Below are 14,453 nucleotides of genomic sequence, written 5' to 3'. Positions count from 1 at the left end.
AGATGTCGGTTTGCTGCAAGCTCCGTCTCCCAGGTTCACGCCATTCTCCTGCCTCAGCCTCTTGAGTAGCTGGAACTACAGGCACCGCCACCACACCCGGCTAATTTTTTGTATTTTTAGTAGAGACGGGGTTTCACCGTGTTAGCCAGAATGGTCTCAATCTCCTGACCTCGTGATCCGCCCACCTCGGCCTCCCAAAGTGCTGGGATTACAAGCGAATGCCACTGTGCCCAGCCATAAAATATAAGACGTTCTAAACCTAGTCTATGAGTATTATTATAACTTTCTTTCTAAAAATAAATCCTAACAGAATTTTAGAAAAGTACACAGCAACTCAAAATGTCCTCTAACAGGCACTTTCTGACATAACAAAACATCATCTTGTCCTCCTAGTTGCCAGACTGGATTTTCTACACTAAAAGGAACCAAAGCTCCAACCAGAAATGGCTGTTTACAAATCTTCTGTAGCAAAAGTGCAAACCTACTCACCTTGTTGAGCCAGAAAACAAGAAAGCTTTCAAAGATTAACTAAGTTGTGTCATAAGAACTCAGGAGCCAAGGTTGTGACAATTTGAGCAACAGAAGAACATTGATCGTAATGGACTGAATCAATGAAATGAATTAAAATGAATCACTGAATCAATAAAAGATGCTTAGAAAACAGAACACCAGAATCAAAGGTTTTTGCCACTATCTGGGAAAGCTATTAAATTAATTAATCTCTTATTTAGAACCTGGTAAATTGAAATTAAGCATTTGTCCTCACTTTCTAACAGTGACTAAATTTGAAGGTAACCGGCCGGGCGCAGTGGCTCACGCTTGTAATCCCAGCACTTTGGGAGGCCGAGGCAGGTGGATCATGAGGTCAGGAGATTGAGACCACGGTGAAACCTCGTCTCTACTAAAAATACAAAAAATTAGCCGGGCATGGTGGCAGCGCCTGTAGTCCCAGCTACTCAGGAGGCTGAGGCAGGAGAATGGCGTGAACCCAGGAGGCGGAGCTTGCAGTGAGCCAAGATCGCGCCACTGCACTCCAGCCTGGGCTACAGAGCAAGACTCCGTCTCAAAGGGAAAAAAAAAAATTTTTTTAAAGTAACCAAAAAGCCCTGGTTAATGAAGAAAAATTCTACTTTTGAAGAATGAAGAATGTAGCTAATAAAAATAGAAAAATATAATTTTATAAACCCTAATTAAATTATTACTTTAAGGCAAAGGTTATAAGCTGGTGTTACAACTATTAGGTAAATGCTTAATGGCAAAAAGGACATTCATTTGGTGCTAAAACACACCACACAGATTATTCTCCAGTTATTACAGAAAAACATAACTATTCAATGGAGAGATCAGACTGCCATTCCCCCAAACCAGCAGTCAATCTTAGCTTCACTAGGGGTTGATCAATTAAATATAACTTCTACTGTCATAGAATATGCAAAATATATAATCTAGCATATATTTCAACCAGAACTGTTTATTTTGAACCCATCAAGCCTTTACATATAATTTCCAGATTACAGAAACACAGGAGATAAAGGTAAAAGCTAAATGACACCACAGGATGCAGCAAGACTTAGTCTCTTCAACATAAAAAGGTATGTTAGATTTAGAGTATCAAGGAACAGAACAACCAGATGCACTATGGAGTCCTGGATTAAATCCTGATTTGCATAAATCAGCTATATAGAGTATTTTAGGGTCAACCAGGGAAACTGTAATAAGGTCGGGTATTAGATAAGATAAAATGTTACTGAAATGTAAAGGCAGTGACAGTTGAACAGAGAAAGCAGCATTAAAAAAAAAAAAAGTATTGCAGCCAGGCGCAGTGGCTCACACTGGTAATCCCAGCACTCTGGGAGGCCAAGGCGGGTGGATCACGAGGTCAGGAGATCGAGACCATCCTGGCCAAGATGGTGAAACCCCATCTCTACTAAAAATACAAAAAAATCAGCCAGGCATGGGGGCGGGCTCCTGTAGTCCCAGCTACTCTGAAGGCTGAGGCAGGAGAATGGCGGGAACCCAGGAGGTGGAGCTTGCAGTGAGCTGAGATCGCGCCACTGCACTCCAGCCTGGGTGACAGAGCAAGACTCCGTCTCAAAAAAACAAAACAACACAAAACAAAAAAAACTATTTTTTTTTTGGTAATTTACTGATTTTAGTAAAAAATACATATACAAATACATAGATGAATATACACACACATTCACCTAGAAGAAGACCCAAAATTCAGATTCTAAGGATTAGGATGAATTAAAAAAAAGAAAAAGATCCGAAAGAATATGCTGGTATATTATGTCTCAATTTTTGCATGTAGTGGCATAAAACAACACAAATTTATTATCTCATAAAGGCCAGCAGAGTATGGCTGGATGCTCTGCTTAGCATCCCTAAGCTAAAATCAAGGCATCAGCCAGGGCTAAAGTTTTCATCAGGGGCTTGTAGTCGTCTTACAATCTCATTGGCTACTAGCAGAATTCATTTCCTCCTTGCTTCATACCTGTAGTGGTGCAGAAAATCCTTCTCATACCTCAAATCTCTCTGACCTCTCTTTCTACACAGGCTGGAGAAAGCACTTTGGTTTTAAGGGCTCATGTGATTAGACCAGGCCCACAGGGTAATCTTTCCAATCTGTCTAATGTGCTATATAAAGTATCATAATCATGGGAATGGCATCTCATCATATTCATAGGTTCTGAGAATTAGAGTGAGGAATGTTGGGAAGGGGAGGCATTTTCAGAACTCTGACTACTACAGTCACAGAAAGTTTTTAAAAATCAATTAAAACAGCTTTCTTACCTGTTAATAATGAACCATGCAACAGTAAGCATTCCTGCTAGCCACGTTCCACTCATAAGCCAACTTGTAACAAATAAAGCAGTAACATATATTCCTTGCAATCCAAAAACAATGCCAATATAGAAATACACTGGCTCAATAATCTCCTATGTGGAAAAAACAGAAAGAGAACAAGATAATAGGATGGCATTAAATAATTCGAGGATTCATGGCTACATGAGAAAATAAATAATAGGGTCCAAAGAAAAATACATACATTGCTACCAGTGGCTTGGTATAAAACGCTAGCAATAAGTTCCGGATATAGAGACATTTGCTGCACTGCATTTATAGTCTTCAGAGATACAGTTTTGTTATTGTGTGTCAGTTCATAAACACCTAAAGACAGAAAGATTTTTCTCCAGATTATTTATTCTGCTTCACAGTAATTAAACATGTCATTCATTAGTCCTTAAATATTTAATATCGTTATCAAGAAAGATCCCAAACAGAATACTCCATGCTGCATTTTCCAATTTTTAAAAATTTAGCACAATAGAGAGAAATATCTATATTCTGAGACAAATCCCCACATGAAAGGTCCCAATATAGTAGAACAGAGATTATTAGAGGCTGGGAAGAGCAGAGGGGAGGGGAGGATAGGGAGAGATTGGTTAATGGATACAAAATTACAGCTAGATAGGAAAAATAACTTCTAGTATTCTGTAGTACTATAGAATGAATATGGTTAACACCAATTTAGTGTATATTTTCAAAAAGCTGAGAGTCGATTTTGGATATTCATAACACAAGGAAGTGATATATGTCCAATGTGATGGATATGCTAACTACCCTGATTTGATGATTATACATTGTGTATAATATGAAAATATCACTCCCCATAAATATGCACAATTACTACATGTCGAGTAAAAATAAAAGGAGGAGGAAAGGTTCTAAAATAGAAGAACAATGTTTTATTTAAGAAAAATGTTGACATTATGGCCAAGCGCGGTGGCTCACGCCTGTAATCCCAGCACTTTGGGAGGCCAAGGCATGCGGATCATGAGGTCAGGAGATCGAGATCAGCCTGGCCAACATGGTGAAACCCCGTCTCTACTAAGTATACAAAAATTAGCCGGGCGTGGTGGCGTGCGCCTTTAATCCCAGCTACTCGGGAGGCTGAGGCAGGAGAATTGCTTGAACCCGGAAGGTGGAGGCTGCAGTGAGCCGAGATCGCACCACTGCACTCCAGCCTGGGTGACAAAGCAAGACTCCATCTTGGGGAAAAAAAAAAAGAAAAGAAAAGAAAAAGGAAAATATTGTTATTAAAAATGTAACTGTGGTTATCATACCTCTTTCAAATGAAGGTGCCTTTAACATATCTTTATAATAGGAATAATAAATGGCACTGTCACCCTGAAACGTGATTTCCCGTTCAAGCTCCTAAAAGAAAATGAAATAGTTATTTAAAATTGAATTTTTTTCTTTTTTTTTTGAGACACAGTCTTGCTCTGTCACCCAGGCTGGAGTGCAGTGGTGCAATCTCGGCTCACTGCAAGCTCCGCCTCCTGGGTTCACGTCCTTCTCCTGCCTCAGCCTCCGAGTAACTGGGACCACAGGCGCCCGCCACCACGCCCAGCTATTTTTTTGTATTTTCAGTAGAGACAGGGTTTCACTGTGTTAGTCAGGATGGTCTCGAACTCCGGACCTCATGATCCGCCCATCTTGGCCTCCCAAAGTGCCGGGATTACAGGTATAAGCTACCACGCCCGGCCCTAAGATTTAATTTTTTTTGCTTTTCAAGAGATGGAGTCTCTCTCTGTTACCCAGGCTGGTGTGCAGAGGCACAATCATGGCTCACCGAAACCTCAAATGATCCTCCCACCTCAGCCTACCCAGTAGCTAGGACTACAGGCACATGGCTGACTTTTTTTTGTTTTGTTTTGTTTTGTTTTTGTAAAGAAGGGGGTCTCACAATGTTGTCTAGGCTGAATTTTCTGAAGTTTTCAATTTCAGCCTCTGGCCCAGGGTGGTGGCTAACGCCTGTAATCCCAGCACTTTCAGAGGCCGAAACGGGTGGATCACTTGAGGTCAGGAGTTTGAGACTAGCCTGGTTAACATGGTGAAACCCTGTCTCTACTAAAAATACAAAAATTATCCAGGCATCGTGGTGTGTGCCTGTAACCCCACCTACTCGGGAGGCGGGAGAATCGCTTGAACCCAGGAGGCAGAGGTTGCAGTGAGCTGAGATCACACCCTGCACTGCAGCCTGGGACACAGAGTGAGACTCTGTCTCCAAAAATAATAACAATAATAATAAAATAAAATAAATTTCAGCCTCAATCTTCTGTCTTCCTTCTCACCTTCTAAATTCTCACCTTCCAAATTAACATAGTAATAATATTTATCCTTTTATTCAAAGACATGAATTTTCTTTAATTACTAGTGGCTCCATTAATGGGGAACTTAACTTTTTAGTAATCTGGCAATAATTTCAATGAAACATTAAGGTTTAAAATGAATTGTAAATCACAAGTCATCACTTGTTATATATAATATATATCAGGAAAATCTAGAAGGAAAACCACAAGACATCCCCTAAGAATAGCAAGAATAGTAAGACAGGCAATAACAAACGACAGTTGAAGTGTTAGACTCCATAATAAAAAGACAAGTGTAAGGAGAAAGTCATATTTTCTATTACTGGTCCCACATCTCTATGTATCCAGAACAGCAAGTCTTTAATTAGTACTTTGCAAGAGCAACAGACACTTAATCAGTACTCTATACATGAACTTCCAGAGGTACAGCAAATCTTAAAATTCCTACAATCAGGCTAATTAGAACTAAGAATATCATAGTAAAAATAACATAGGAGGCTTTGTGCTTTTTAGACTGAATCAAAATTTTATGAATCTATAATCTTTTAAAATCAAATGAATTATTTTTATGCATAATATGTATCAATTAATACAAAAACAAAAGATATTAGAGCACTTCTCACAAAGTTTGATCAACAGAACTTCCTAAAATGTTAACGGATGTTACCAAAAAAGAATTCTGTAGTTAAATAAGTTCTGAGAAAGACTAGATTAAACAAAGTTAAATAGCTTTATTATAAGACTTTTCAGAGTTTCAGTATATCTTATACATTGTGACTCTCCAAGAGGAAGTCTTTTCAGATCTCTTTTGCCCCATCTTGAGTTTGCTATGGTCTGAATATATGTGTCCTCCTAAAATACATATGCTGAAACCTAACACCCAATGAGAAGATATTTGGAAGTGGGATATCTGGGAGGTGATTAGGTCATGAGGGCAGTTCCCTCATGAATGGGATTAATGTCCTTATAAAAGAGGCCCCACAGAGATCCCTTGCTCCTTCCACCATGTGAGGATGCAGCAAGATGATCCCTGTTATAAACCAGGAAGCAAGCCCTCACCAGACATCAAATCTGCCCATGCCTTATCTAGGACTTCTCAGCATCCAGAACTGTAAGAAATAAATTTCTGCTGTTTATAAGCCATTCTGTCGTTTATAAGCTTATGGTACTTTGTTATAGCAGTCTGAATGAACTAAGAGCTTACTGACCTAAATAAATTACTTTAAATTTTTTTTTTATGAATGCAAACATTTGTTTCTAAGATTTCAAAGATGTAAACTCTCAATCAGTGCTTCTCAAGTCTACTGGGTATATGAAACACCTGAAGACCTTATTCAACCGTAGATTCTGATTTTAAAGTGGAGTCTGAGAGTCTATGATTCTGAAAAAGCTCCCGGATTCTGCCAATGCTCCTGACACATACACAAAGCTTTGTAAAACAAAGTTCTTAATGAAGGCCTTCTAATTTTCAAAGCTTTGGTTATTCTCAGTTCTGCCCATACAACATAATCACCTAAAAATATTCATCGACATACCGATCACAGCATGTCCCACTGCCTCTACCTAAGAATCTGAGAGGGAGGTTATCTTTGAAAGCTCCCTAGATGATTCTGTCATACATCCACTGTTGAGAACTGCAGTTAATCTGCATAACATTTCCAGGGAAATAATACATGCTACAGTAATAGCTAAATCAAGACAGACATAGTCATTAGTTAAATGTCTTGATGGTGTTAATTAAACCAACTGCTTTAAAATACTTGGTCAGCTTGACTAAAAAATAAGAACAACAAAAAACCCAGTTTGGGCTCAAAAATTTAAAAACTCTACAAAGCCAAGAGGACTTTGCAATCAAACTTATTCAAAAGTCAAACTATGAAATTATGAATACAACTATAGCAACTGAAGAATCTGTAGAAATATACATGATTGAAAACCAAACACTAAACACAGTAATGAGGCAAAATCTTAATACTATGTGATGCCTGTTAATCTCTTTCAACTCCCTCAAAAACATTCTACTCATGTGATCTAAAAATTAAAATATTTTAATACTAAAACTTCCACAGATTGTTTCTGAAATGTGAACTACCTACCAAAACTATGAAAAGGCTGGCTAAACTCCCTAACATTTCACTGTCATCAAAAGTCCCTGATAAGTTAATTGCACCCTCATAGTTTTATTCTATAAAATACACTATTAAGTATTTTAAGGTTGATACTGTAACTATATTCTCAAAACAGCTTCGGAAGCACTTTGCTCCTAATAGCCATAAATAAGACAGCATACTTATCATACATATATTCTGGCTCCCTGGGAAAAAAGTTTCATGTGCTCAAAATTCTTTCTTCTTACCTGCCTGTTGGAAAACCAGAATTTCCGTTCATGGTATGCTGATAAGTAGAGAGCATACATCATACCACTAGTAACCGCTGCAAGACAGCCAATGAAAATCTTTGCAAAGCGTTGAAATAATACATCTGAAAAGCATATTAAAAGTAATCAAAAGGTAATATGTACCCTTGATATGATGTGATTAAAAATGGCATTCTACCTCTATGGTCTTTGTCCCCAAAACCCACAACTCGAGTCTAATTGTGAGAAAAGCATCAGATAAATTCCAATAGAGGGGCATCCTATAAATATATCTCTCAAACCATCAAGGTCATCAAAAACAAGAGCTTGAGAAAGTATCAAAGCCAAGAGAAGCTTAACAGACATAACAGACATTATATAATAAGTGTCACATGGTATCATGGATGGGCTACTGGGACAGAAAACAGACATTACGGGTCGGAAACGGTGGCACTTTGGGAGGCCAAGGCGGGCAGATCACTTCAGGTCAGGAGTTTGAGACCAGCCTGGCCAACATGGTGAAACTAAAATACAAAAATTAGCTGGGTGTGGTGGTGCACACTTGTAATCCCAGCTACGCGGGAGGCTGAGGCACAAGAATCATTGAATCTGGGAGGTGGAGGTTGCAGTACGCCGAAGTCACGCCACTGCACTCCAGCCTGAGGGACAGAGTGAGATTCCATCTCAAAAAAAAAAAAAAAAAAAAAAGAAAAGGCTGGGCGCAGTGGCTCACCCCTGTAATCCCAGCACTTTGGGAGGCCGAGACAGGCGGATCACGAGATCAGGAGATCAAGACCATCCTGATTAACATGGTGAAACCCCATCTCTACTAAAACTACAAAAAATTAGCCGGGTGTGGTGGCGGGCACCTGTAGTCCCCAGCTACTCAGGAGGCTGAGGCAAGAGAATGGTATGAACCTGAGAGGCAGAGCTTGCAGTGGGCCAAGATCGCGCCACTGTACTCCATCCTGGGTGACAGAGCAAGACTCCATCTCAAAAAAAAAAAATATATATATATATATATATGGTAAAAAATAAGGAAATCTGAATATCTGAATAACATATGATCCTAAGTTAATAATAATGTATTAGTATTGCTTCATTAATTCTAACAAATGTACCATACTAACGTAAAATGTTAATAAGGAAACTCCATATGTGGGAGTGTAATATAGGAACTGTATCTGCTCAATTCTTCTGCAAATCTAAAATTGTTTTAAAAATTAAAGTATAGGCCGGGCGCCATGGCTCACGTCTGTAATCCCAACACTTTGGGAGGCCAAGGCGGGTGGATCACCTGAAGTCAGGAGTTCAAGACCAGCCTGGCCAACTTGGTGAAACCTTGTCTCTACTAAAAATACAAAAATTAGCTGGGTGTGGTGGCGGGTGCCTGTAATCCCAGCTACTCAGGAGGCTGAGGCAGGAGAATCACTTGAACCTGGGAGGCAGAGGTTGCAGTGAGCGCCACTGTACTCCAGCCTGGGCGACAGAGCAAGACTCTGTCTCAAAAAAATAATGAAATAAAAAAAAAAAGATAAAATTTAAAATCTATATTCTGCAAGAGGAAAAAGTTCAAAGATCTGTGTCACAACATAAATATACTTAACACAATAGAACACTACACTTAAAAATGGTTAAGATGGGCCAGGCGCAGTGGCTCATGCCTGTAATCCCAGCACTTTGGGAGGCCCAGGCGGGTGGATCACAAGGTCAGAAGATTGAGACCATCCTGGCTAACACGGTGAAACCCCATCTCTACTAAAAAATACAAAAAATTAGCCAGACGTGGTGGCAAGCGCCTGTAGTCCCAGCTACTCGGGAGGCTAAGGCAGGAGAACGCGGTGAACCTGGAGGCGGAGCTTGCAGTGAGCAGAGATCACGCCACTGCGCTCCAGCCTGGGTGACAGAGCGAGACTCTGTTTAAAAAAAAAAAAAAAAAAATGGTTAAGATGAAGCTAAATGTAGTGGCTTATGCCTGTAACCCCAACACTTCCAGAGGCAGGCAGATTGCTTGAGCTCATGAGTTCGAAACCAGACTGGGTAACACGGTGAAAGCATGTCTCTTCAAAAAATTAGCCCATGTGGTGGCGAGTGCTTGTAATCCCAGCTACCTGGGAGGCTGAAACAGAAGAATCGCTTTAGCCCAGGAGGCAGAGATTGTAGTGAACCGAGATGGCACCACTGCACTCCAGCCTGGGCGACACAGCCAGATCTTGTCTCAAATAAAAAAAAAAAAAGAAAGAAAGAAAGAAAGAAAGGGTAAGGTGGTACAAAAATTAGTCTATGAATATCAAAAAGTAATCCAAAGGAATGTAGGACCCAATATCTAAAAAAAGTACAGGCTCATTCAGAAATTATTTTTTTTCCTTTCAGGATTTTTTTTTTCATTGAAGAACAACTCACTATAAACCTAAAGCCATGTAAAATGTACAACTCAGTAAGTTTTGATTATCATGTTTCAAAAGATCACATACAACTGTTATATATGGACACAAACTACTTCTTTTTTAAATTTTATTTTATTTTTGTAGAGACAGGATTCTTGCCATGTTGCCCAGGCTGGTCTCAAACCTTGGTCTCAAGAGATCCTTCCACTTTGGCCTCCTAAAGTGCTAAATTACGGGCATGAGCCACTGCATCCAGCCTGTAACTGCTTCTTAATGAAATAACGTAAGACACATTTGGATTTTGTATACAAAAGATGATTCAGTCCTGCTACAGCCATTGAGTATAATAAGCATAATAAATAAAATAAGGGACTAAAGGCCTAAAACCCAGTGTTCTGTTACCGAATGACTGACAGTAAAAATCAACTTGATTTTTTTTAGCTAAAAAATCTACTAAAATTTTAGTTATTTTTATAACATTATTTAATACATAATAGTTTGCATGGCATGTTGCAATTGTGTTGTTATGCAAACTAGTATAGAGTAATTAAGTATCAATAAATTAATAATCATATTCTAAATGTTTGAAAAACACTGCAATAAATCCAATATTAGCATCAATGTGATATAAGTGTTTTAAAATTTCTGTTTCACCGGTGTGGTGGCTCACGCCTGTAATCCCAGCTCTTTGGGAGGCTGAGGTGGGCGGATCACCTGAGGTCAGGAGTTTGAGACCAACTACAGCCAACATAGTGAAACCCCATCTCTACTAAAAATACAAAACTAGCTGGGTGTGGTGGTGCATGCCTGTAATCCCAGCTACTGGGAGGCTGAGGCAGGAGAATTGTTTGAACCCAGGAGGTGAAGGTTGCAGTGAGCTATCACACCAGTGCACTCCAGCCTGGGCCACAAGAGCAAAACTCCATCTCAAAATAAAATAAAATTTCCAGTAGCATGTGTAAAGCATCTAGCATGGTTCCTGATATACAGTAAGAGCTCAGCAAATATTGGCTATCATTATTGTGCCACACAAGCATACCTGAAAAAATATATGAAATCATTAAAGCAATGTTGAGACAATATGAATGAACTATAAAAACTAGTAAGAAAAGTAATCTAGGGTGGCAGTTTGGCAAAAGCACTTAGAAATTTCTAAATGGATTTCCTGGGTTTTTTTTTTTTTCATTAAGGCTTAGACAATGGCAAATTAATCCTACTTATCAGGAACTATTATAAAAAGTATATTCAATCAATTTCTATATATAAATGCCTAACCTCAATACTACTTTTTTTTTTTTTTTTGAGACAGTTTCGCTGTTGTTGCCCAGGCTGGAGTGCAATGGCATGATCTCAACTCACTGCAACCTCCACCTCCCGGGTTCAAGCGATTCTCTTGCCTCAGCCTCCCGAGTAGCTGGGATTACAGGCATGAGCCACCATGCCTGGCTAATTTTGTATTCTGAGTACAGATGGAGTTTCTCCATGTTGGTCAGGCTGGTCTTGAACTCCAGACTTCAGGTGATCCGCTCACCTTGGCCTCCCAAAGTGCTGGGATTACAGGCATGAGCCACCACCACGTCTGGCAATAATAAATATTTTACTTTTGTAAGGAGTCAAAGATGGAGTAGACATCAAGCTTTCAGTGTTTGGAATAAGTACATGTATTTTAGAGAAAATAAGGAGCTCTGGGTCCTAGAAATTGTCTTAAAATATAACCATTTTAGTTTGAAAATCTAAAAGGATCTGACTTTAAGCTGTTAGCCACAAACCAGACTAATCAGATAACTTCTATGTGCATCAGTCCCTTCATTTGTAAAATGGTGATCAGGCACACAAAATTAAAAACAGTTATAAAATGTCACTATCAGTAATATAGAACACAGTTAAGTAATATTTAATGCACATAAAAAAGCCAATGATACGTTGAGAAAAAAATGCAGGGTTCAATTTCACAAAAAGTGGAAAAAAAACTATAAGTACATAGAAAAAAAGCCATACTTATGCTAAAATTTTAAGAGTATTTATATCTACTGAAATTATGGATGCAGTTTTTTTTTCCCTCTACTTTCCACATTTTCTACCCTGAAAATATATTTTTGTAGTTGGGGAGGAAATACTATTTTGTAGTCAATATTTCTCGACTTATTTAATTTTCTTTCTTACATTGTATTTTTCAAATTTTAATTTTTTTTTTTTTTTTGAGACAGAGTCTTGCTGCATTGCCCAGGCTGGAGTGCAGTGCGCAATCTCGGTTCACTGCAAACACCACTTCTCAGGCTTAAGCAATCCTTCTACCTCAGCCTCCCAAGTAGCTGGGACTATAGGCATGCACCACCACATTCTCAGCTAATTTTTTTTTTTTTTTTTTTTTGTGGAGATGAGGTCTTGCTATATTGCCTAGGCTTTAATTTTTTTTTTATTTTTATTTTTGGAGTCTCATCTCTTGCCCAGGCTGGAGTGCAGTGGCACATTCTCGGTTCACTGCAGTCTCCACCTCCTGGATTTAAGCAATTCTTGTGTCTCAGCCTCCCAAGAAGCTGGGACTACAGGTGTGCACCACCACGATTGGCTAATTTTTTTTATTTTATTTTTTGTAGAGATGAAGTCTCACTATATTGCCTAAGCTTACATTTTTTGTTTGTTTTTTGTGATGGAGTCTCCTCTGTCACCCAGGCTGGAGTGCAGTGGCACAATCTTGGCTTACTGCAACCTCCACCTCCCAGGTTCAAGTGATTCTCATGTCTCAGCCTCCCAAGTAGCTAGAACTACAGGCATGCACTGCCACATTTGGCTCTTTTTTTTTTTTTTTTTTAGTAGAGACAGGGTTTCGCCATGTTGGCCAGGCTGGTCTCAAACTCCTGACCTCAAGTGATACGCCCGTCTCGGCCTCCTAAAGTGCTGGGATTACTGGTGTGAGCCACCGCTCCTGGCCAAAATATTTTTAATACACGATATTCATTTCTCTCAACACACTCACTCCTTCTCAGGAGAGAACCTGACAGCAGTTTACTCAATCTGTAGTTAGGGGCTCAAATGTCATTTATTTCAAGACCTGAAGAGTTAAGAGTTATTTTGAATCTAGGCTGGCAGTTCAACAGTACGCTCTCTCGAAAGCTTAACTAGCAATTCTTCTATGTATTTACCTAACAGAAATGAAAACATATGTTCGGCCGGGCGCGGCGGCTCAAGCCTGTAATCCCAGCACTTTGGGAGGCCGAGACGGGCGGATCACGAGGTCAGGAGATCAAGACCATCCTGGCTAACATGGTGAAACCCCGTCTCTACTAAAAATACAAAAAACTAGCCAGGCGAGGTGGCGGGCGCCTGTAGTCCCAGCTACTCGGGAGGCTGAGGCAGGAGAATGGCGTAAACCTGGGAGGCGGAGCTTGCAGTGAGCTGAGATCTGGCCACTGCACTGCAGCCTGGGCCACAGAGCAAGACTTCGTCTCAAAAAAAAAAAAAAAAAAAGAAAACATATGTTCATGGAAACCAGTACAGGAATGTTCATAGCATTCTTATTCATAACAACTAAATACTAGAAACAACCTAAATGTCCAACAAGAGGAACAGGGATAAACAATTATGGTACAGTCATGCCCTGCACAATGACATTTCAGTCAACAATGGACTGCATATATGATGGTGGCCCTATAAGATTGTAATACCATATTTTTACTGTACCTTTTGATGTTTAGATATATTTAGATACACAAATGCTTACCATTGTGTTACAACTGCCAACAGTATTCAGTACAGTAACATACTGTACAGGTTTGTAGCCTGGGAGGAATAGGCTATACTACATGGCCTAGGTGTGTAGTAGGCTGTACCATCTGGTTTGTGTGAATATGACAAAATCACCTAATGGTGCATTTCTCAGAACATATCCCTGTCATTAAGCAACACATGACTATATATTCAAACACTGGAATATACTTAAAAATAAAGGGGAATGAACTATTGAGATATACAACATGGATGAATCTCAAAATGATTATATTTTTATTTTTTATTTTTATGAAATAGGGTGTCATTCAGTCACCCAGACTAGAGTGCAGTGGCATGATCATGGCTCACCAGAGCCTCAATCTCATGGGCTTAAGTGATCCTCCCGCCTCAGCCTCCCAAGTAGCTGAAACTACAAGCACGTGCTACCATGCCTGGCTAATTTTTATATTTTTTGTAGAGATGGAGTTTCGCCTTGTTGCTCAGGCTAGTCTCAAACTCCTACACTCAAGCAAACCTCCTGCCTCAGCCTCCCAACATGCTAGGATTACATGCATGGCTAACAAGGGTGAGCCAACGCACCCAGCCACAAAATATTCCATTTTTCAAAGATAACATACTGAGCTGAATGAAAGAATTTGGACACTGAAGCATGTATGATTCCATTTATAATGAAGTTCTAGAACATGTGAAATTATTCAGTAGTGATAACTATCAAAACAATAGGAATAAGGTACAAGGAAACTTTCAGAGATAATGGTAATGTTCTATAGTTTGTTTTGCCTGCATTCACATGTCAAAATGCATTTAATTTAACAACTAAGAATC

The 14,453-nt window shown here is 39.4% G+C and overlaps 1 protein-coding gene across 4 annotated transcripts in view; it reads right to left on the bottom strand.

The window, feature by feature from the left end:
* DPY19L4 (dpy-19 like 4) overlaps positions 1-14,453 on the bottom strand; it is a 74,577-nt gene that overhangs the window by 49,841 nt on the left and 10,283 nt on the right. For 2 of the 4 annotated variants that reach the window (XM_023222868.3, XM_023222867.3), the window contains exons 3-6: positions 7,513-7,637; positions 4,128-4,218; positions 3,050-3,171; positions 2,794-2,939 (exon numbers count right to left, since the gene is read on the bottom strand). In XM_023222868.3, the coding sequence (XP_023078636.1) occupies positions 2,794-2,939; positions 3,050-3,171; positions 4,128-4,218; positions 7,513-7,637 (484 nt within the window). The remainder of the gene's footprint in view (positions 1-2,793; positions 2,940-3,049; positions 3,172-4,127; positions 4,219-7,512; positions 7,638-14,453) is intronic. The other 2 variants (XM_023222871.2, XM_023222870.3) reach the window with 1 other exon arrangement.

The sequence above is a fragment of the Piliocolobus tephrosceles genome, chromosome 7 (genome assembly GCF_002776525.5).
Source record: "Piliocolobus tephrosceles isolate RC106 chromosome 7, ASM277652v3, whole genome shotgun sequence".
NCBI classification, from domain to species: Eukaryota; Metazoa; Chordata; class Mammalia; order Primates; family Cercopithecidae; genus Piliocolobus; species Piliocolobus tephrosceles.
Note: the sequence above shows the minus strand (reverse complement) of the source record. Positions and strands in the feature narration are given on the sequence as shown.